A 24,159-nucleotide genomic window follows, 5' to 3' on the forward strand; every position below is an offset into this window, starting at 1 on the left:
CCTCTGAATCATTTTAATGTGTGTATGTGTATAAATGTTCAGTCAAATGACCAGAATAAGGAAGTAGACCAGTATAAAGCAAGCAGCATGGCAAACAATCTCGGTCAATGACCCATGGTCTGCCAAAGCTCATTAATCTCACTTTTTGCATTATCGCATTATTTGGGTCGTATTTTCACTAGTAGACACTTTCACATTAAATTTACTGGAATTCTTGAGGTCTCAATGGTATGTCTCTGTGAATATTGTAAATACACTATTTGTATTGCTGGTATATGACAGCGAAAGATGGATTATACTCTGAACAAACTCCTTTGTGTCTCAGAGCACTGTGTCTGAGCAATTTTGCAATACAGCACAATTTAATTGCCTTCAAAGCTGGCAGGTAAGAAACACTCAAAAATAATACATTCGCTAAATGATAATGTTAGCATGTTTTTTTAATATCAAATATATATTTTTATAGAACCATAGAATGTTAAAACACTAACATATACCAACTTACAACTTTTTTAATTTGTGAAATGTCCATGTAAGACACTGAAATATGGTACATACGAAGTAGTACGAATACAATTCAAAGTGATAGTTCAAGCTGATATGTGACACCTAGTCCACAGCTTCATCGTAGAGAAGGTGGCAGTGCATAATATTTCCTCCAGCTGTTGTGGGGTGTCACAATGCACAGACCACAGAATCCAATCCAAACACTGTACAATACTACATATAGACTACAGATAAACAGCCTTTTTGGCCTTGACAATTCAATTGGAGTATGTGTGTAGATGTAGTTATGTAGCCTAATTGTGTGGTTATATGTGCAGTAATGATGCTTGTTTTTCAATGCTGGTGTGTTTCGGTTTATGTCCATAACGGGAGGGCCTCCCGCCTCATCCCAGCTCTCCTGCACTAATGCGTTTATCTCTGTGTTCAGGGCCTGAATGAGGCTGGGCGGAATTTCATCTCAGTGAAGGGAATGGAGAAATCCTTGCCTTTCCACGCAGTCCAGATCACTCCCTAGAGAAACCAAACACAGACCTTACACCTGGTGCACACCTATGGACTACACTCTGTACCTCATAATGACAATGTGAAAACAGACCTCTAATTCATTTCATTAAGAAGAAAAAACTGAAATATCACATTTACATAAGTATTCAGACCCAGAGGGGCTAGGGTTGTGGGGGTGAATGGGTTTGTATGATTCCGGATTCATTATTACGCAATCATGAGAAGGCCTGAGTCGAAGATGTTGACCCTTTGCAACAACACTTAAAATATAGCTCAGGTGTCTCCCATTTCTTTTGATTATTGTTGGGATGTTTCTACAGCTTTAGAGTCCACCTGTGGTAAATTAAATTGATTGTACATGATTTACACAACTCTCTATAAAAGGCCTCATAGAGGAATCATACAAGCCATGAGGTCCAAGCAATGGCCTGCAGGCACAGATCTGGGGAAGACTACAAAAAGGACCCTCAGACTCAATTCTAAGCATCGTGTTTGAAGGGAACCAGCTCTGTTCATCACCTGCAGAGGACCACCTCAAAAGTAAAGTGTGCTGGAGTCAGCCTCATGTTGTGGGGCTGTTTTTCAGCGACAGGGACCCGGAGACCGGGTTGAGGGAAATCTGAATGGAAGAAAGTACAGTGATGTCCTCGATGAAAAACTTTTCCAGAGCTCTCCAGGTTCAACTTCCAACTGGACAATAACCCTAAGCACACAACAGGAAAGGACCTATTGAACGTCTCTGGAGAGACCTGAAAATGGCTGTCGATCGACGGTCCCCATCCGAACCTGACCGAGCTGTAGAGGAGTTGTAAAGAAGAAAGGCAGAATCCGCAGACCGGGTCTGCAAAGCATGTTGTGTTGTACCCAAAAAGAGGTGAGGCTGTAATTGCTGCCAAAGCTCTTCAACTAAGTACAGAGTGAAGGGTCTGAATACTTATTTAAACATGATTGATATATATATATATATATATATATATATATATATATATATATATATATATATATATATATCAATCCTATATATATATAGATATTTTTTTAATTTACAGACATTTCTAATAACATTTTTTTTTTACTTTATCATTGTGAGGTATGTGGTGTAAAAAGTGAAGGGGGTCTGAATACTTTCTGAATGCACACACATACATACGGCTGTATATATTGGGGGAAGTCAGCTGCTTTACCTGGTGGTTGGTGTTGGTGTTATAGAGGCCGTTGAGATTGGCCTCATGGCAGTTCTTATACCACCAGCCGCCTCTGTAGGACATGGCACAGCGCGTGATGAAAGGCTGAGGGTCTCTGTCCCGTGTGGAGAACGCCCGTCCATTATGGTACATCAGTGAGTCTCCTGCATATGAAGCATGCAGAGATTTACAGGTGTACAACCCTTATCCTGTCTGCATGCACATAGTCGACGTCATCACATTGAGTTCCTGTTGTACTCACCAGCGGTGCCAGAATATCCAGACACTCTGATGGTGTAGTGTTTTTTCGCAGTGTCGATGGAGAACGAGGAATAGTGTGCGTACACAGACTCGTTTCCGGCTCTGAGGTCAACTCTCAGTGTCATTGGACTCATTTTAGTGAAGTTATGAATATGCTCATTTCCTAAAGCAGGGAGAAGACTGCATGTCATCCTCTAGGGGGCAGCACAAACCTTCCTGACTGTTGTTTCACTCTTGACTGTGTAACACATAGACACTTCACCGAGAGGTGTGATAACATTGTTTCTCACCGAGCCAGAATTCCCCATCCAGTGCTCCAAATCCAATGCTGTATTCACGCCAGCTCCTGAAGAAGTTCATCTTCCCATCCTTTCTTCGCTGAAAGACCTGGAAACACAAACACAGAGATGATACCAGCTTAAAAAGAAAAGCTTTACTAATATTTCTTCATGGAATATTGTGAAACATTATTTAATGTCACTATTACTGTTGCTCATAGTGACGTTTAGAAATCTAAACAATCAAATTCATCCCACCATCATTTGTTGTACATGTGAGGGAAGCTTCAAGTATTTTTGATCTTAGTGACTGTGTCTGTGTCTTTCGATGTTAACTTATTCTTTTAGAATATGGTTTATGGCGATAATGCAATTATTCCACCTTTTTTAATCATCTTCAGCACTAAATCATCTCTTCCTGACGTGGTAATTGAACCACTTGTAAAGATGTGATGTGATTGATTCATACCGTCCATCCTCCCCCATCGCTCTCCATGTCACAGTACACCTCCAGCGGTTTTCCCTGTGGAAACACCTCCACCACACCAGACTCCAGTGCTCCGTTCTGCTTCTCCTGAGAGCAGTCAGTGGGAAACGGGAACCGGAGAGTCCCTGAGAAAGACGAGGTGAACCTTGTGACAACATGGACGTGCTTCAAATCAAAGATCATCTTCAGTGGTGGCCAAAATTATTAGAACACCTAACAGATCTGGAAAATATTGATCTTTTTTGCCTCTAAGACATGATTTCATTTCATAATAAAGAACAAACAAGAAATATTTCCTGAGAACTTCAACATTAATGTTATCCAGTGGTTTGAATGAACAACAGATCTGTCCAACTTCCTCTCTAACTTGCCCCAAATTTGCTCAGTGGGTTTGAGGTCTGGACTTAAAGGTGGCCACTTGATCATTTTCAATGTTCCAGCAGATACCTTCCATTGCAGGAAGTTCCAGCAATAGTTTATGGCCAATTCAACAAAAACAACTGAAACTTCTTAAATATGTGCTGTACAAAGTATATATATATATATATATATATATATATATATATATATATATATATATATATACCTAATGACAAAACCATTTGTTTATGACTAATCACATGCATCTTTTTAATGTATAAATCTAAATATATCTTTGTTCAGCATGTGTCCTGTACTGAGAGTCTTTGTTTTAGACAGGTTTTTTGAGATGAATCTAGGGACTCTGAGGACAGACGGTCATCATCAGTACCGGTGGTGAAGTCTGTGGAGATGGCGCTCATGTACAGACCGTCCCGCTCGGCCCTCAGGTGAGCTGTGTATGTTGACGATGGATACAGTCTGTTCAACTTCAGCTCCTGGACTGTGGGGTCCAGAATCACCTCCTGTGAGGAGGAAACTCTTATTCATAACTATACCAGATGGTCAGGTGATGAGAGCGTGGCTAACAGAGGCCGTTTCATGGAGACAAACTCACACTGCTGCTGATGTCAAAGTCTGACCTGAATTTCCTGGCCATCCGTGTAATAGCTCAGCTTGTAACTGCTGACGGCTGATATAGGTGCTTTCCAAGACAAAACCGCTGTACGGGGAGTAACATGACTGGCTTTGAGATCACGAGGACCATCCCTTTTTACCTGAAACACACAGAAGAAGAACTTCTCCTTCAGAACTAAAATCGATAGTTTCGGAAATGCGGGGCTTAGAGGAACAACAATAATGTACATGTGGAAAGTAATGGGTTTTCAACCCTTAACCACGTAAAAACATTGCATTATAGCAAATGCACAAGAAGCAACATTTTACAAAAGAACCAAGGTTTTCAATGGAAATAAAATCTATGTTTTCATGTTCATAGTTATTGTGAAGAACTATAATTCGAGAGCTGTCTTCTAAAAGTGAGTGGTTGGCTGGTGCTCACCGCTGGATGTGGTGAATGCTGTGGTGGCTCTGGAGCTGTTCTGGTCTCTCAGCTGGCTCTGAACACTCACCCTGTACCTTGTGGACGACTGCAGCGCCTGTAGCTGCTCTTCTGCAGCGTTCCCAGATACTCTGATGCTGATTCCAGGCCCAGGTGCTTATGAGAGGAAAAATACACGGGTGTCATTCTTCAGGGATATTGGATAGTGTGGCAGTCCTTTCTTTTCGGATAACGTATAAATCACATTGTAGTACCACTGATTTTAAATTGCCTGTACAACAGCAGACCGTTTAAACCCTGTTAGGTAGCAGCAGCTGCAGACTTCACTCACCTGTGTCAGAACTGTACACAATGACATAATGATCGACGGTAGCCAAGGCAGGTCTCCACAGCAGCAGGGCTTTACCGTCTGTGACGTTTACGGCCCTCAGGTCTGTCGGTGGGTCGGGCACTGAGAGACACACCATCCATCACAATTACTGCACAGTTACTGCCTTAAATGGAATGGCAGGCGTTCATTTTAAAGCAAAGAGCTACAGCTACTTCCGGTGTTGCTATACCAGACTTTAGCTGTCAGACTGGTCCCTGTATCTCTCTCTAGAAATGATGGGTAACTTACAGGTGGTTACGGTGTCCTGGATGGAGTCGCTTTCGTCTTGTCCGAGTACAGACATAACACGAACATCATAGGTGGAGCCGGGAGACAGCGGTGAGAGCGCCAGATGGACCGTTTCTGAGTCCAAGCTCACCGAGATTGGCTCACCTGACATAACACCAACAACAAACATACAGACAACAAACACAAGACACTTTCAGTCCACAGGGAACAAACCAGCAGCTTAAATACTTGAAAACAGGAGCTGCTCAAATCTTTTTTCATGAAATTTACAGCCCTGTTGAAAAATCCAGCACATGCTGTATAGGTATATTGCGGCTGATTTAAGCTGGTGACGATTAGGAGCTATTTGCTTAGAACTGCTAAGAACAAGCTTAAATTAGCTCATGACCAGCTCATGACCAGCTAAGAACCAACTGAAACTAGCAGCCATGCTTCATATTATGTTTTTTCAACAGGAAAAGCAACTGCATATAAAAATTATATTCTAGTTTTTCAGTCTGTAAAGACGACTCTTGAGAAGAATCATTTTCGTCTTTCACATCACTGAGCTGAGTGGAAACATTTAAGTGTCCCTGTCACTTCCCATTCCAAACCTTTTGAAGTCTGCATGAATAGGACATTGTCACACCTACTTTACTGATGTCTTTCCTACTGAAATGAAATACTGAATAGAGGATGGGGTTTTATCTTGTTGCTCCTCCTCTCTGTTTTTCTCTTGCAGCAAATTAAGAGTCAGGGATCAGAGAAGGAACGGCATTCCAGAGCACATTTTCAGATTTTGATTAAAGATTACCAAGAAACCTTTTTCTTTCTTTGATTTTATGTGGATTAACTTGCATTGATTAATTGCTCACCTCAAGTTTAAATAGACAAGCAACAAGAAGTAACTCTTTGCAGAAAGGACTATTTCCTATTACTTGCGCTGTTAGGTTCATGAAGGGTCTACGTTACCTTCTTGCACGTGAGTGTACGTGATCTTGAATCCAGACACCTTGCTCTTGGGTTTGGTCCAGGACACCATGAAAGAGCTGTCGGTCACGTCGCTGAAGGCGAGATTGGATGGAGGCTCTGGGCCTGGGTACAGAGCATAAAACAAGATCAAGATCAAAAAGAGAAAAGCAGAAGAAAAAAAAACAAGCCAACAGATAAACAAGAGGTCAGAATCAGAAGAAATTTGATGTAAAAAGATGTAAGGACGAATACAAAACCAGAATAAAACATTAAGCAGTACTTTTTTACTTGCATTCACAGATCTCTCGTCTCTTTGACAAACCTTACATATACGTGTCTCAGAAATAAGGCTGGCTATTGGTTATTTGAGTGGAAACACAAGTGTATATATGTGCAGTCGAAACATATATACAGTATATAGGCCACCGCCTATACAGAGCCCCACAGAAACGTCACAGTTAATGACTGACATGAAATCCTGCACAGGAGCAAGAAAACACAAGCATGATATTATGATGCTGATGCTGCTCTTTTGAACCTGGAGACAAGAAGAAAAATGCAAAGAAGAGATGAGTGAGGAAGTGAAGACACTGAGGAGGAAATGTGGTGAACGGCCGTCAAGTCATTTGATTAACAACAGCACATCTTGTATTTCGTTGGCCAACATGGAGCAGGTTATTTTAGGTGAGATTCAACCACTGCTGTTGCTTTGAAATCAAGGGGTGACCATGGTCTTACCCTGGACTGAGGGTGAGTGATGAGGGAGACATGAAGGTGGCTGACTGTAATCTTACCCTGGATGAGAGAAGATCAGAGCAGCGTGAGCAGGACTGTCTCTTACTGTTTGTACCAGAAATCTGTTTTGTTCTGCGTTAGCATCTTCTGAATTGTCTTCAGAAGGAATATTCCAGGTTAATATTCCCAGAATGGGACACGTAAAACTCAGCATCTAGGGGCATGTTGTTGATTGCTACAGAAAATCATGTGTAGAAGAATAATAACTTTTACAGTAATGCAGTGAACACATTTCCCTTGGTTTAAAAGCAGACGCTTGTATTATATTACAATATTAAAGTGTGATTCCAGGGCCAACAGAGTTTAGAATAAAACACCATTAGCTCAGAATCATAATTGCATCAGGCTGTCTATATAATTTTTTCATAACAAATTTTTGCACAGAAGGACAAGCTACAATTATTTTCTGTCATAATCAATAGCATGCCACAGATGCTGCTTCTAACCAAAAATCAATGACCAAAATATTTTTTTCATTAATCAGTGGTAACTCTCATAATAAATATAAAAATAAAAAGTTATGTTAAATCAATTCAGCTAAATTGATCCAAAAATACAGTACACATGTATTGAGTGATGGCCGTCGTAGTAAAAATGCATTTGTATAATCCAATGTTAATATTAGTTGTGAACAGTTAGTTATTATTACCATGTATGGAGACAATGTTAAGATGAAACTATTAAACTGTTTTTCTGCTGATATTCAAGACATATTTGCATGATAGGACTGTGTGGACAGACATACTGGCACGCATACTTTTATTTTATTTTCATATTATTCTTCAACAAATGCATAATTTATGATTGCTAGGGGTATGCATTTTTGCATTATAATCAATTCCACTAGCAATTTATTTTTTGCAAATACAGAGTTATTTAGACAGTTAAGACAGCTTATATTGAAGCCAGTCAACCAAAAGATTTAACAGAGCATTCTGATGAGGTGGTAAAAAACAAGACCTCAGTGAACAGTACAAAATAAAAATCTGAGGCAGTTTATGGCCCCTTTAAGGCAATGGTTCTCAAAGGCTTTTACAAGACGCCACTGGACACTAATTCCTCTGAAACTCTTTGACGTTATACTATCTCAGGATCCAAAAATATCATCATGAACTCGCTGCTCTATTCAGCAGCAACACAAGCGTGTCTGCACCGGATGCAGCCTAAAGGTCGTAAGAGCTGCTAATCAACTAGCTTATTTTTTAAAAGGTTTAATGGAGGCATGGTCAAAAAGTTTGCAAACCATTGACTTAATGAATCAATGAAACAAGCCAAAAACAAATCCTGCATACTGCCAAACTATGACATTTTGGTTGCATCACGTATGAAACATGGTAACTAAACGTTTTTTGGTACATTTTGCATAGTTTGGAAGTGTGAGAATTGTTTTTTGCAAATCATTAAACCCCTAATTTTAACATAGATGGAGAATAATTATAATAATAATAATAATTATTATTGTCTTCATCTTCCACTCATGACTAGTTTCCTAATTTACTGCTCAGTATGTAGTCCACACATTGTCCACAAAAGACCAAATGCAGAAGGTTAGCACTGAGAACAAAGGTGTTATACTCACACATTTATTGGCAGTTACACACTGCACATGGCATGGATTTTAATCAAAGCTTCATAGAAGTTGACTTTGATTAAAAAGCCCTTGCTAGTCAAGGATTCACTGTACTCAGCAACAGTGCTGACAAGCTTAGCAGTAATACTGAAGATATTCAGAAATATTTCTTTAAAATAACTACATCGACCATTTACAGATCTGTATCGACAGATTAAGGTTTAGCAACACTGACATTTGGTTTTGGGTACCTGTATGTACGATGAGGTTGTGAGGTTGTGAGTGAAACGCTGGTCCCTTCCCGAGGATGGACACAGAGTACCTGGTCTGTGGTGAGAGATTTGCCATTTGGTGTGAGCGGGCCGTTCCAGGGAGAACTGTAGTAAAACTTGTAATGTTTTCTCCACTCCTGTTCATCTTTGTACTCTGTACGTTAGGCACAAGTTCATAGACTACACTTTTTCCCTTGATCAAACTACTTTTCTTTGCTGCTATTGTCTTAAAGCCCGTCTTATCATCATCATCATCTTTTCCTTTTTCCTCACTCTGCCCGTTTTCATCCTTGTCTCTGTTTTTTGGTCCAAGCTCAGTTTGAGTGATTATGAAGTGTTTGAACTTTCCTTTCGGTGCACCCCATATTAGTACAAGACCTGTTGATGTCACATTGTTGACCCCCACATGCTCAATGGAGCCATCTGTTTCGCCCAACACATATTCCTGAGAGCTATTATTATTTTCCGTGAGATGGCCTGTGGAAGAAGAACTGTCAGAGTTTCCTTTTCCATTCTGACTGATGTTTAGGCTCTCTTGAGTATTACCGCTGTGTTTTATTTGGGAATTTCTGCTGAATGATCCATTGGTCCTGTTGAGAATTACATTCGGTCTAAGCTTAATACTAGTACTATTTTCTTTTGCAGGGGTTAAAGCAGCGTTTACTGGTTGGTTAGGACCACCTCGGTTGATAGTCCTGTTGTTTCTGATAATGGGTTTTGAAGGAAAAGACCATCTTGCGGGTCCCAGGCGGGGTTGATGAGGTGACTCTACAATTGTCCTCGTACGGTTCTGAAAAGGACGACGAGGATAAGAACCCCTAAACTGTGTGCGCCGATACGACATCAGATTTGATTCTTCGATGCCTTCGATGTTTTTTATAGCAGTGTTATTTTTCAGGGAGAATTTGACTGGCACTGGAGTCAATGGCAGTGAAGTTGAAGTCTCAGTTTTGAGATTGTGAACAGGTTCAGGAGTTGAATCTTGGAATTGTCTTGAGGGTGCAACTGAATTTAGCACTTCATTCTCAACACGTGTTTTTTTTGCAAAATGAGAGGTGATGGGACTAGGCTTGTGTTTTTGTGTCTCTAAAGACAAGGAAGAGGAATTTGACTTAAAAAGTGGCCTACGTACTATTGGTGGAGGAGCCAGACCTGGGGCTTTTGGTCTTGTTGGCTGCCTGGGGACGGATAGTGAAAATGCTTGCATACTGTTTTTTCTAGGTGGTCTTTTTGCTATTGACCAATTTCTTGCTGTATGTTGTTTCACTCTCTCAGTTTGTGCCAGTGATTGTGGTGTATGGAGGTGTAGGGATGGAGGAGCAGATGTGGTGCTGAGGGGCTGGTAAAGTGTTGTCTCAGGCTGTCTCGTTGAAATGGGAGTGGCATTCATTACATTTGCATTCTCTTCCACTGTTTCTTCATCAATTTCTTCCTCTCCTTCTTGCTCTTTCACGCTTCTTCTGGCTTCAGATGTCTCAGCTTCAGGACCTGAAACCCCCAATTCATTAAATGTAGATCGGTCTGTCAGAAGTTTCTGTAAGAGATCATTACCATTTAAATGGCCAACTATAACGGTCAGATTTTTGGTCAGTGCATTGCCATCTGACATGTTTCCATGTATCTTTCTGTACCCAACCAAAACTTTTCGGACACATTTTGACCCATTAATATAGGCTGTAAGGTTTTTTTCTGTTGTAATTGTTGGCTCTTCGGTTGATTCGGTGGCGTGTGTGAATGGCAGAGGGGTGGCATGTCCAGGTGTCTCGTCAGATACTCTTCTAAAGTTGGCGTTTGCGTTTCCCTCCTGAGATCTGGTCTCTTTCAGTTTCAGTGCCAGTGGTTTACCATCAGAGACAGGAGAAGCTGAGTCTATGTTAGGGTTTCTTGGTCTCAGAGGATACAATGTTCTTGACTTATTTAAAAAAGGCACAACAATTCTCCCCTTTGCTCCTATCTGGGAAGAATTGAAATGTTTTATCTCTGGACTATAAGCTCTTCTTATGGTTTGTGTACCGGTTCTGGGAAGTGTCCCATGTGGTCTTTTCTGCCCAGGTCTAAGAAGTATGCCTGTTTTGAGTCTGCTCATATTCCCTGTTCTTTCTGGATTGTCAACCTTTCCTTTTGTCACTTGGCCCCCTTTGCTCAGTCCTTGCTTTTCAATTGTTGTGTTTGTGAAACTTGGTGTCTTTTCTTTGATGTCATCTGTCAGCGTCTCTGTGGTCATTCTGGTCACAGGCACTGAGGCATTCCCTAAAGAATGGATTTAACATTAACTTCTCTCTAACAGCTTAACTGGAGGAGGAAATCCTGTTAATAAAAAGCTGGTGTTAATGCAACAGGTTAAGTCAGTTATCCAGACAGTTCCAGCATTAGGATGGCCACTGTCCTCGTGACACAAGAAAGAAGAAAGGTCAAATATTCCTGAGGAAATGGAAAATGTGGTATTGCTGGTTAAAGTGTGAGAAGAGGTGACAATATTTTATTCTTCACAAAAAAAGAGAAAATGATCCAATCATTCATATTTTAATCAGAGTCAACTCGACTTGACACTTTTAAAACTCCTCAGTCACAATAGCCTGAACATTTCAACAGAGAGGTGGTCAACACTGGTTGGTCAATTTGACAGATTGACTCAGCAATACACAATCAGCATGAGTCTCACCTGAATTTGCATCATTTGGTGGCTATAAATACATTACTTGACTTACTATAACTCAGATGCAACTAGATGACTTATGCTTAGCATGCAAAGACATCTGGATTCAAATCCTATCTTAATATCATTAATCAGCAAAAAATGTTTTTGAGTTGAAACATTCACCAATAAAATAAAACAAAAAGATGTCCAGTGAAAATAAATAAAACAGATTTCTTCAGATTTTTCAAAATATAACTAGAGGAAGCAGCCCTGGTCAGCGTGTTGTGAAGAGTGATGTTTGTGCACAGAAGAGCATCTCTTCACAGCTGCACGTTACCTGATGCACATAAATCCACTGCATGACTAACATAACTGTTTGATATATGTACGACAGCAGACACTCCAGCTCACTATACCTGCTTGTTTTGCTGTTAACTGTAACAAATTTAGAGCCATGTTCCACATCATTTTGTGCACTTTAAGAGCTGTTAATAAGAATTTCTGTTTGGATGCAAGTCATCTTCATGGAAACTCACCAGGAGTTGCCTGTACAGTTGCTGGCAGGCTCCGGATGCTATCTTTCTCCGCCACTAATGAGATGTCATACAAGCGGCCCGGCTCCAAGCCATCAATCTGGGCTGAATCTCTCTCGGGCGGCAGGCTCATCTCTGGAAGTCTGCTCGATCCATCTGTCTGATTGGGTGCAATGGAGAGGACGTACCTGTCAATCTCCCCCTGGGCCTTCTCCCATTGGACAATGACCGATGTAGTGGTTGTCTTCACAACTTGCAAGTCTTTTGGGCCAGAGATCACTGTATAAAAATGAATCCAGGAATGAATCACAAGTTAAAAATGGAGAAGAAATCTGCTGATCGTTACAATTCTGCTGGTATAGACTCACATGTGGTGAATTCTGCTGTGCTCTCTGTTCCCATCGTGCTGTCTTTCTCTCCGGTGATGCTGACCGTGTACTCTTGTCCTGCGGCCAGTCCAATCTGAGTGTAGGTGCTCAGTCTGCCAGCAATTTTAGAGCTTATTTTTTGATCTGTTTCTTTCTGTGGAGAGAAAACTGCATTAAACTTCATATCGATAGTCCGCTTTACACATTCTATTAACTATATGTCATCTACATGTCAACTAATTCTCATTAACTATATGTCTCTCAGAGTGGACTGCTAGGGTAGGTTTAGGGTTGGTAGAATAATTTAGATATAGACATGATACGACATTAGACATTAGAATAAGACATATACTTGCAAAGTTTCTGATAGTTATTATGTAGCATGTTGTGGAGCCATAAAAATAAAGTGTTTGAAGATATTAAGCAGATAGTCTACTAATATTTTAATGACTGCTAGTCGATATGTAGTTGTGAAGTTACTATCAAAATAAAGTGTTAAAGTGTATATAGTCTATACACTATTGACACTTTGATAAACAGGTAATAAAAGTTCAATATCAATATAATCCCTTCATTTAAATCTATGAACATGAAAATTACTAGAGTGTCTCCAGATTTATTTTATGAATCAAATGTGTTTGGTTTTTATCGGTTCAATCCCTGTTTGCTTGTTAAGCTGTTACGAGTGGTTTCCAGGTCCTTGCCTTACAGTTGTTATGGTGTTGTGAATGGTTGCTAGGGAATCGTTAGGTGGTAGTTTGGTTGCACATTTCTTTAAAATCAACTAAATGAACTGTGTTTTCTGGCTTTACTGCTTTTCTTTATTGACACTATCCAAAATGTCTCTGAACTGAATTGTACTGTCGACATTTACAAATGAAACTTTCTATGAAGTGACAAATTCTTCCACCATAATAATTCCTCATGGAAATGACACAATGCCATATCAGAAAGTCATGACTTAAAGGCAGTAATGAGTTTCCTTGTGGTAATTCCTAACTTCTATTATAGAATTACAGTCATTATCATACAGCCAATGTTTTACACGCAACAGAAACCTAGAGGGCCATTTCTTGCATGCACTGGAAAAGCCACTCTCCAGCATTTTATTAGTCCTAAATTCACTACGCCAGCTGGGTGGTGCTCGCTGGTCTTCTTGACTTTTTGTTTCTTATAATAAATTGAATGGGTCCAACCGAGATCCAGGCTTTCTACAACTTATCTAAAGAAAACATCTCCACTTTATCGACATCTTTCTGCATGTTTGAGTGATTTATCAATGAAGAGGTTGATAGCATATCTGGTGTTATTGTTGCCGTCTCCAGCGTGTGTCACAGCAGCTGTTCTGTGATGTCATCTCTCTGGCTGCCCTGTGTTTTTGACCATGTTTACTCCTTTCCTAGCAACAAGCATCCCACATCTGTCTCTCTTTCTCTCTACCGCTCCCATTCTCTGGAGCTGCTGTCTTTCATTGCATTTCCTCACCCCATCTCCAATAATCCCGATGAACTTTCTCTTCCCATTGTCATGTTCTTCCTCTTTAATCCTTTGAATCATCTCCTGTATGCTGTTTCTGCCTACTTTCCTTCTTGTTCTCTCCATCTTTTTTACACACTCATTCATGTTTTGTGTGAAGCAATGTGCCTTTTCCTCGTGTCAGTGGCTCCTCTGTGTATTGTTTAATCTAACGGCCATTAATATCATTTTCACATATCTGTACGGTGCTAAAACATCTGTTTGTTACTGCATTTCCCTTTGCTTTCTGGCTTTTAAGTTCTAACACGTGAACATGAGACCAGTGACCAAAATCCAGCAGGAAAAAAAGAAGCAGTTTTATTGTTGTAGGTGTGGTCGCTGATCAGTTTCTCCACATCTACTGCTGGAATCAAAGCTCCAAAACAAAGTAACTACACTCTGAAATAAACAACAAACAAGCAAAAAAGAGAACCATATATATGTAGAGAATATAATTGAATAAAACTTGCATTATACACGACCCTGGTGTACATTTAACGACAGCAGAACTGCAGCCAGAACATTTCTGTGGTCAGTGCTACTAATTCGGCTATTTGATTAATGACCTAGCAATCTAAGTTTGATGCTAGGGAGCGTCTCCAGTGTTAGTGGTGTCTGAAGCATGTGTGCTAACTCGGGCAGCATGGCAGCTTTTGGTCATGGGGACTGCTGAAAGAACTGGCGGATAAGCCTGAGAAGCTCACTGCTCTGTAGCTGCTTCCGACTCTGATCATCTTCATGAAGCATGACTGCTAGTTTGAACGGTTTAAGCTGGTTCTTAGCTGATCATGTGCTGGTCCTAAGCAGCTAGCTCCTGTTGGCATGTTTCCCTAAAGGCAGTGTAGACAGGCTGGGTAGTTATGGTGGTTGCATGCCATCATTGGGGCAAACTGCCCTGCTAACACAGACCTGTGGCATTTTGGCACGTTCACAGTCTGTCTGTTATTCCAGTGAATGACATATTTTAAGGGATCTGCACCAAGAGTCTTCATATGACACCCTAAGAAGGGCAATGAGTAAATAGAGAGTGGTGCTCCATCCTCTCATCAGCTGCCCCTTCTGGAGGAACGGAGTGTTGAGAGAGACATGCTCCATTCAGTTCTGATGACTGGATGCTTGTTTATAGGCATAAAATTGTACTGGAAGTTAAAACTGGCCCCAACTGAGCCTGGTTTCTCCCAAGGGTTTTTTTTTCTCCATTCTGCATGGATTTGTTCCTTACCGCTGTCGCCTCTGGCTTGCTTTGTTGAGGACACTTAAGTCAGCAATGCCATGACCAGCTGGGACCAAAACATGGTTTTAAGAAGAAGGACATCCATCATACTGAAGTACATAGTAGTAGTAAGATGACTTGACTTTACATGATTATAAGTCTTCTCCTCTTGTGCTCTTTTGTTTTTTTAATCTTTGTAGGAAGCTGTCTGAGAGCTGAGGATTACACTGAAGTGCTTCAAATAGCGTTACATGCAAAAATAAGAGTTTCAGTATGTTGGGATATTTCAGAGATTACAGCATCATCACATTTCATTCCTGAAGCATTTGATGATCCTGTTGCAGTCTCTCATTGACAGAGCTTACATCACAGATGTTCAGATTGATAACATATGTTTCTTAATGAACAATTGCTGACAGAAACAGGCCATCAAACTGAGCTGAAACATCACTCTAGTCCAGCAGCTGCTTTCAACAAACCCCTCAGCTAAGAAAACCTGTATGATAATTCCATTACTATTACGTTAGCTCTCTTACAGAAGCTTCCCTCTTGCTGGTCGAATAACGGTCAGAAATACTGACTTCACAGTCACACCGACATGTACTGCATGTTTTCTGTGACTCCCCAACAAACTGGACTCATAGCAATGGGTGTGTTTTCAGTGATGTTGAGATGATTACTGAGGTAGAGATGGGCACTAAACATTCAAAAGGCTTTAAATCAAAACAAGGCTTCTATCCAAAGCAAATAGCTTGATTTTCCACTGCCAGATTGGGCTCATTTTATGTCTGTGTAAAAAAATCATTTGTTTTTCCATTGGAAAACACACTCGGCCAGATTTAAATTTGGGCTGCTGTGGGTTATGTTAAAAGTTTTTTCCTGTATTTCATTTTAGAAGGGGAAAAAATGATTGATTCTCATCTATGGTGTATTTATCATAGATGTATAAATTATGTATAAATCCTCAAAAATGATTGATTCAATAATTAATTTAAATAATACTATGTTGGTGCTGACAGCCTTGTAGTTAATACACTGACACACAGTGACCTTAGTTCCAGTCCTGTCTCGAGGTCCTTTGCTAAACCAGCTCTCCTCTCTCAATGCTTTCTATTTAAGAAAAATGTAAAAACCCTCCAAAAACAAACCCAAAATGTAATTTTCATATTCCGTTATTTTAAGTTTATTGGCATTGCGATTGCACATTTTCTTGTTTAATCATCGCAAGGTTCTGTCTCACAAATTCTTATTTAAAACTTATGTGATTCTATTTTTAAAGTTGTGTGCATTTTAAGACTTTTTATTTAGAAAAGGGTCTATCTACAAAGTTGAACACTAACTTCTATAAGCTTCTATCTGTGAGCCAAACAGCACTTCCAATGCACACAAAAAGACCAATCAGCAGAAATGATTAAACAATCTGAAGATTGAAAAAAGTGCAATTCACCTTTATCCCTCAGAATGGCACCTTTTTTTTAAACATAATGATGACGTGATGTTTCACTCATAATTACTTAAAACCCTATCATCTGTAAAAATTGAACCGGCTTGAATGGCTTTATGAAATATAAATGTCACTGTTGTTTGATGGTGGATGTGGTGATCTTGTTTCTGAAGATAGTTAGGGTATAGGGTTAGGATTGCAAATATGAGCCAGATGCTGAAAGTGTGGCCTACTGGGGGAAAGCTTTCTGATGATGGCAGTGATGGTTTAATCATCTGCTTAAATCGAACCATTCTAACTTTCAAAAGGTAAGGAAATAGGATTTATTATGTTCTTAAAATATCAAAAGGGTTTTATGCTATTGCAGCAGTTAGAGGTCCACCCATGTTCGAATCACGAAAGACCTGGATATGTAGTGATTTGCAAAACATTTGTTCAGTTTAACGTTTCAAATATTAAGCCTTAAAGATCAAATGGTTAACTATTTGAACGACGATGTCTTAATTACAACAATAAACATCTTGGACATACTGATCTAATGAGATAGCCCTTTTTTTGATAAGGTTAATCAAGTAATGTTTTGCAAGATGGAACCTAGCGGAAAAAAAAAAAAAAATTTGAAGGTTCTCTGCCATAAGTGTAAGTCTAATATAGTACATTATATTCATTGCATATGGAACATTCACATGATCAAGGTCCAAAGTTGTGTCTCAGGTATTTTGACATGATTTTGTATTATTTGTCAGTACAGGAATAAGAAGAGGTGTTCCAGCGCTTCTCTCTGCGTTCTCGGGTGCTGAATTGAACTCTTTCACATCCTTTTTCTGTTTAAAATGCAGTGTGTATTTGTTCGTTTAGGGCAGGAGGTGAAGGAGATCTTGGTTCTGCTTCTTGTGTTTGAATGCTCTAAACTCCTTTGAATGTTTAAATTGGCAAGGTTTAAAAACACGTGCGAATGATAAGCCTTGTCCTGAGCGTCTTTTTCAGCCAGTCCGTTTGAGATCGCCTCACAGATATCAGAGATCGTGCAGCGAACACAGACGCTTTTATTAGCTAGTAAAATCGCTTTGACAGGCTACTGACTCGCTGCATATTTCTCTGTAATGTAACTCAGTCTGCTTGCTAGACGCAGGTTCATACACGTACAACTTTAATCTCTCTCGCTAATTCAAATAAATGATAACTAGTTCGATCTTACCGCAGTACATGTCTGTGCCTGATTTAAAGTAGACCGAACGAGCCCAAAAATGACCATAATTTGAAAGGAGGACGAATGATCTTCTTATACGCACAGATTTGATCGTCTCTGACGTGGAATAAATGCTTTGCGTCACGTCAACATCTGAGCGGTTATTACACGCTTATTACGCTGTTCTTGCAGCTCGCTGCTCTAAATTACGATGATTGGGGATACTTTACATGTTAATGATGTTAATTAGAGTCAACATTTTATAAATGATGTTCATAAACTTTAACACTTTGTAAGTTTTTTCTTTCGTCTTGTGAACTTGCGAGTCTTGATAAATCTGTTTCTTTACATGCAACGTTATTTGTTTATGATCATGACATTTTTTGATGTTCAGGCGCCAAATGTAACTGTGCCACTCGGGTGGGGGTCAGACGATCTCGTGTGTGTAGCGCTGTACTTGCCCTGCTGGTGAAGCTGATGTGGTAGGTGTCGTACTGCACAGCAGGTGGAGTCCAGAACACAGTGACAGATGAATCGGTGATGTCCCTGGTGTTGAGACGCGAGACACCCGCCAGAGCTGGACAGAAGACCAAACTGATTCAGACCCACCTGTTTCTACTTGAAACAATAAGTGCAGTGCAGTATGTCTGCTGTATTCACGACATATAATGCTGGATTGTTACCATATGTGTAAATTATTTAAACACCTTCAAATGGAATATTTAAAATGTCTGTGTCTGTAAAGCTGTTATACCATCTGCTCCTTCCCAGTGGAAAGTAGACATACTAGACAGAAGTAGACAGAAACGGTAAAAACGGATGGATTTGTCACTTCCCAGAACTAGGTTCCAAAATAAGGCTCATGAAAGACTAAAACATATTTTTGAGATGCCATCATAGTGTTAAAGAAAGTTAAATAAATAATTGTTACGTTAAATAATTATGAACATACAGTAGCTGCAAGCAGCAATTATCTGCGACAAGCACCTTAAGTGAAAAAAAATCTATCAATTGTAATGTAACTTAATTGCTTATCGCTTTTGACCAATATGCAGAGCTGTTATTAAATTGATGTGGTTAATGTTAGGTGACAATAACATACATAAAGTTTGGTGTCAATATCATTCCATCGACATGAAATCAAGAACTTTTAGCCAGCATGGTCTGGAGATTAATTCTATTTAAACGGCTAAAATAATGTTTTTCAAAACATTTCAAAATTGCAGGCAGCAAGTTCAAGTCAAAAAAAGCTGTCTTGAGATACCTTCAAGGCATCACAGTAAGTTCCCTGCTATTAAATCAACACTGCTCTGTGTTCAAATGAGGTTGTTAAAAGTAAGTCTGAAGCAGTGTTAGAGGTATTTAATTAAGTAATGATTGTTTGGTTATTCAAGACAGAATCACTGAGTGACAGAGAAACACAAGAACTACGAGCCAACTTTGACTTCTAGTGAAAGTCTTGGATGAAATCAGCTCAAAAGACCCATCACTAACTTTATTTCTTAACAGCTTTAGATGCTGTTTTATATAGTGATCAGTGTGTCGTTTGGTTTGATAGTTTCACTCTTGGTAGTTTGTGGTCTTCATAACAGTTTTTATGAAAACATAATTTGTGACGAAGAAAACCTTGGCTTTACACCATCAAGAAGAAGTCTAGTCCCATCACTAACCGAAAATGGTTGTTCATTTTGAAGTTAATTTATCCAAATGAACTTCTTGCCACTGATCGGATATTTTAAACTTTAAATTTTAAACACATTGTGGGGGAAAAAATAGACCCACAGATGGTGACAATGGTCACATGCTTCATGCTGCTATGCACCATAGTATAAAGCTCATGGCTCCCAGTATGCATTGTGGCATTAAGCGTATCACATGTTTTAGATCCTGCTCTGAAGAAGAAGTCTAATTAAGTCTCCCCAAATAGAGTTCCTACAACTAGTTTCTGTGGTGTGAACAGACCGAAAAAGTTTAGTGAGCTGATACCATGCTGAGTCTTGAATGTGACTTTTTACACACATTTTATGGTAGTACTCTCTAATATTACATGCATCACTCACCAGTCTCGCAGTTTTCCCCTGTGAACCCAGACTGACACTCGCTACAGTCTGGCCCCGTGAAGCCACGCCGGCACACGCAGCGGCCCCTCACACAGCGGCCCTTGTTACTGCAGTTGTTGGGGCAGGTTTTGGTGGAGCAGTCCTGACCGGTGAAGCCCACATCACAGGCACACTTCCCGTTCACACATCTGCCTTTGTTATTGCAGTCATTGGGACAAGTCTTGACCGAGCAGTCCGGTCCAGTGAAACCGCTGTCACACACACAGCGGCCATCGACGCATCTGCCGCGGTTTCTGCAGTCTCCAGGACAAGATCTGGACGAGCAGTCGGGGCCCGTAAAGCTGCTCTCACACACACACTTGCCGTTTACACACTGTCCACGATTGTTGCAGTTGTCTGGACATGTTCTGACAGAGCAGTCGGGCCCAGAGAAGCCAGGATCGCACACACACTGTCCGTTCAGACATCGGCCCCTGTCATTGCAGTTCCCAGGACAGGACGTCTCAGAGCAGTCCTGACCAGCATACCCTGAGTCGCACACACATTTTCCATTCACACAGCGGCCCCTTTTATTGCAGTTAGCCGGACAGCTCCGTGTTCCACAGTCAGCCCCAGTAAACCCTGCATCACACACACACTGACCGTTCACGCAGCGGCCCCGCTTGTTACAGTTATCCGGACAGCCCCGTGTCCCGCAGTTAGGCCCGGTGAAGCCGGCATCGCACACACACCTGCCGTTCACGCAGCGGCCCCTGTCACTGCAGTCATCTGGACATGTGCTGGAGGAGCAGTCCGGGCCGGTGAAGCCTGGGTCACACACACACTGACCGTTCACACATCGGCCCCTGCTGCTGCAGTCATCAGGGCAGTCGGGCACGCTGCAGTCAGGCCCGCTGAATCCTGGGAAACACACACATTTGCCATCTACACAGCGGCCCTGGTCACTGCAGTCATCCGGGCACTCGTCGGTTGTGGGACGAACGGTAGTACAGACCGAACCTGTGGAGAAATAATCATTCACACAAAGCTAATGCTAAACTTTCTCGTTAGGCTAAAAACTGCTTCTGTTGAAGGCAGTCTGCCAATCAGTTCTTGAGTGAACATATGAATGAATGAAACGCCTTTGTCCATGTTCACTCTGTCTCCAGTCATGATTCTCCACCCACCGTCTCTTTAGCCCCGCCCACCGATTCACGCATGTTGTAGAAATAAATAAGAAGAATGGAAAGAAAATGGAAGAAAGGATTTTCAGACAGATTGGAATTAAAAGATCATCTGTGTGACTATATTGGATTCGACAGTAATGTTGCAACACACAAGTGTGAGTATCTGTGTTTATTACGTGATCTCTATTGCTTTGTTTGGTCAGGTCATTTGATATGTATTTAGTTGCTGTCAATCATACACAACTGTCAGCCAATCAAAGCAGTGGGTGTGTACTTCTGCAATCCTCCACGCCCATCCTTCTAAATTAAGTTGTTTTTTTAATAAATAAAAATCTTGATAACATTATAAGTGGCCCTCAGAGAGCAGTCTCTACATACATATATTGTAGATATTTTTTTTTCTGTCTAACCATAGAAGCGATGGTCATACTGTAGTATGTTGTGTTTACTGCAGTCTTTCACACTGTTCACATATTCCATACATGACTAATAATTATTCACTAAAAGAACACTTTTTACTAGAACACTAGAAAAATATATAGAGGAACAGCTGCCTTGTTCACATAACTATTTTTTATTCTCAGAACAGAATAGAATAGTATATTATTATTATTAGTATGTATCAAAGATACATGCTGAATATAAGCAGGACCGCACACAAAGAACTGAATGCACTGTTTATGGAATTCTGATCGACTGGAACAAATGCTAAAGGATTCAAAAGGGATAAATAGGAGTGTTTTATGAATCCCCAGAGAATTGAATTATTTACAGATATATTTGGAAACCTACTCCGAAGCAAACTGATGATGATCTAGTAGGATCCGGTTTGATTAGAAGTATTTACGTGTACAAGTGTTAGTAGTTTTCTATAAGGTAATTCTTTAGGTATATGGTCAGGATAGAGATTCCAGACATGCTTCAGGATATTTTGGTTCTGGATCTGGACGAGCTTTACCTTTGCTCTGCTGGGAGCTGCAGCATCCTTCTGGACCTCCACATTTCTCCCTCAGATCAGACACCTCCTTCTCCAGTCTCTCGATGCGATCGCGCAGGGCTGAGAAGTCCAGCTCGCACTGACCACAAGCTGACCCTGACCCTGGCACCAGACGGATCCGATGGGTCAAGACCAGAGGAGAATCAGGATCCAAGTCTAGCTCTCTGTCTTTGGCCCCATCTTGTGCACATGTGTCTGAAATAACAAGTTTAATAGGCTGGGGTCTGATGTCTCTGGAGACGCGCTGTGTTCCTGTCTGCAGATGTTGGCTGAAGAGGGCAGGACTTGGCAGAAGCAGAAGCAGGACAGGCACCACTAATGCCATGTTTACAGCGAGGAACACCCCAAAACGGTGAAGGATTCAGTTCGCTAAATGAGAACGCACTTTATTCTCCTCAGATCTGCAGGAAAAACATTTAAAGTCAGTTTTTTCGCAGATCTGGAGTGATGTACAGCGTCGAAGTGTCCCCTTCTCTTTAAGTGTCTATCCCTCCTGTTTCAGACAAATATGAATCAGTTTTTCATGCAGAATAAAATATCATACATTATAGTAAGAGTATGAAAAAGTAAGAGGTATTTTCGAAGCTAATTTAACATGGATGAATGTCAATGAATGAGAGTAACTAGGGTCAGCTACGATTTCACAAAGAGACTCAGATCAATGCAGAGAAATAGAGTTCATTCAAGCCTCTGAAAACACTGCTGAAGTTAGTTCTGTTCAGCAGTGATGTTTTTTGGGCATTACAAACATCAGCTTCAGAAAACAAACAATCAAGCCCTGCCAAAGTAACACATTACGTTCCATAAAAGCATATTCTTAAAAAAAATATTGTAATGCATTCTCAACACTGGCTACAAATAGCACATCTATTATAAAGGAGATTTAAAGGCTCAGCTATATTCCTAACAGAACAAATAAATGAATAAAATAACCATCACAACACAGAGGGATACAGATCTCAGACATATTTATTTCAACATGCACAAATTTTTTGGTTGAGTGTACAGATGTATGGTATGATTTTTAGTGTATCTGAAAAACAGTTTTTAACTTTTCAGTTTGGAAGACAAATGTTTAGATCTCTTTAGTAAATGCTTTACAAGATATAGATAGTCTTCACTTTAGAGGAGCTCACAAACAGACGACTGACTAATAAAACTACCTGACAGCATTTATTAACACGCTGAGCAACTATCATCACGTGTCTAAATAATATGATTTATCAATCCTTTACTTTTGCTTTCTAAATGATCTTATGAACCACTGACAACTTCTAAATAATAGGTTTGAAAATAATAATGTTCATTGTTAAAAAAGTATGAAGATACAATAGATATGCTCAAAAACAAAACATTTATAGTGTGAACTGACCATTTACTAATAATCAACTAATGATTCATAGTGTGCAGTTATTATAAAGTGCTACCGCATAAATCTTTATAAAGTCAATTTAGTAAAAGTAGCTTTTAATCAAGATGAATCTCCATGCTCCATACATCTTAGTTCATACAGTGCCAGGAATCGAACCCATGACCTCGGTGTCGCTAGCATCACATGCTCTTGACTTTGAGCTAATTATAAAATAAAAATATTACATTCAAAACCTTAGAATTAAAATGAAAGAGGTTTAAGTCAAAGTAATTAAAATTGAAATAAAAATAGCTAATAATAAGATCAACTGAAATGTATATACACAAAATCCAGCAAAAGAAAATGACTAAAACTAGTCTGGATGTTTTATGGTTCAGTTTCTGTAAAGCTGCTTCTGAGCAGTATGTATCATGAAATACACATAAAAGTGATTTGATCATTTCAGCCGCTGTAGCCCTCCTGATGATTTTTCCTTCCCATCTCTTCATTAACAAATGCCCTCGTCAGTTCAGCCTGGTCTCGGATCTCTTCTGTGTCCGTCTTTTTCAGAAAGTGCATACTGACAGACAGACGTAATATATTCTACACATTCTGATCATAAAAACCAGAGATGAGAACCGTTTCGGTCCAAACTTCAGAAGGGCAGCACGGTGAACACTTTCTTTCTTTTTCTTTTCTTAAATTAGAGTATAAAGTGAGCATGTTTGTTCAGTGAAGTAGGCTCGCTCTGTTTTTGTTTGCGTGTGAAGCGCTGGTGAAGTCTTACCTGCGGAGCTGCTGATGCTGGGTTCTCTGCTCCGAACGCTCTTGATTGAC

General features: G+C 40.2%; 1 protein-coding gene across 4 annotated transcripts; it reads right to left on the reverse strand.

The window, feature by feature from the left end:
• Nucleotides 1-422: 422 nt before the first annotated feature.
• On the reverse strand, nucleotides 423-24,159 carry LOC122340540 (tenascin-X). Of its 4 annotated transcripts, none has more exons than XM_043234100.1 (18): nucleotides 24,110-24,159; nucleotides 21,933-22,372; nucleotides 19,809-20,807; nucleotides 18,210-18,325; nucleotides 12,388-12,541; nucleotides 12,023-12,298; nucleotides 8,828-11,098; nucleotides 6,212-6,334; nucleotides 5,261-5,404; nucleotides 4,973-5,092; nucleotides 4,638-4,797; nucleotides 4,223-4,355; nucleotides 3,973-4,105; nucleotides 3,204-3,346; nucleotides 2,747-2,843; nucleotides 2,458-2,619; nucleotides 2,196-2,359; nucleotides 423-1,017 (listed from the first exon to the last, which is right to left on the reverse strand). In XM_043234100.1, exons 2-18 carry the CDS (start codon nucleotides 22,294-22,296, stop codon nucleotides 931-933), a joined length of 5,646 nt encoding a protein of 1,881 aa, XP_043090035.1. In that variant the 5' UTR covers nucleotides 22,297-22,372; nucleotides 24,110-24,159; the 3' UTR covers nucleotides 423-930. The 4 variants fall into 4 exon arrangements, 3 of the variants coding, with proteins under 3 accessions (XP_043090035.1, XP_043090034.1, XP_043090036.1); XM_043234099.1 differs by having other exon boundaries at nucleotides 21,933-22,464; nucleotides 24,110-24,154; XM_043234101.1 differs by lacking the exon at nucleotides 8,828-11,098 and having other exon boundaries at nucleotides 21,933-22,464; nucleotides 24,110-24,154.

Source organism: Puntigrus tetrazona, unplaced genomic scaffold, assembly GCF_018831695.1.
Source record: "Puntigrus tetrazona isolate hp1 unplaced genomic scaffold, ASM1883169v1 S000001062, whole genome shotgun sequence".
Classification (NCBI taxonomy): Eukaryota; Metazoa; Chordata; class Actinopteri; order Cypriniformes; family Cyprinidae; genus Puntigrus; species Puntigrus tetrazona.

Coding starts and splice junctions, on each gene's coding strand:
- LOC122340540 (XM_043234100.1), bottom strand. CDS start 22,296: ATGGCATTAGTGGTGCCTGTCCTGCTTCTGCTTCTGCCAAGTCCTGCC. Junction 20,808..21,932: donor CAGCTCCCAGCAGAGCAAAG/GTAAAGCTCGTC, acceptor ATTTCTCCACAG/GTTCGGTCTGTACTACCGTT. Junction 2,844..3,203: donor GCGATGGGGGAGGATGGACG/GTATGAATCAAT, acceptor TTGTGTTTCCAG/GTCTTTCAGCGAAGAAAGGA.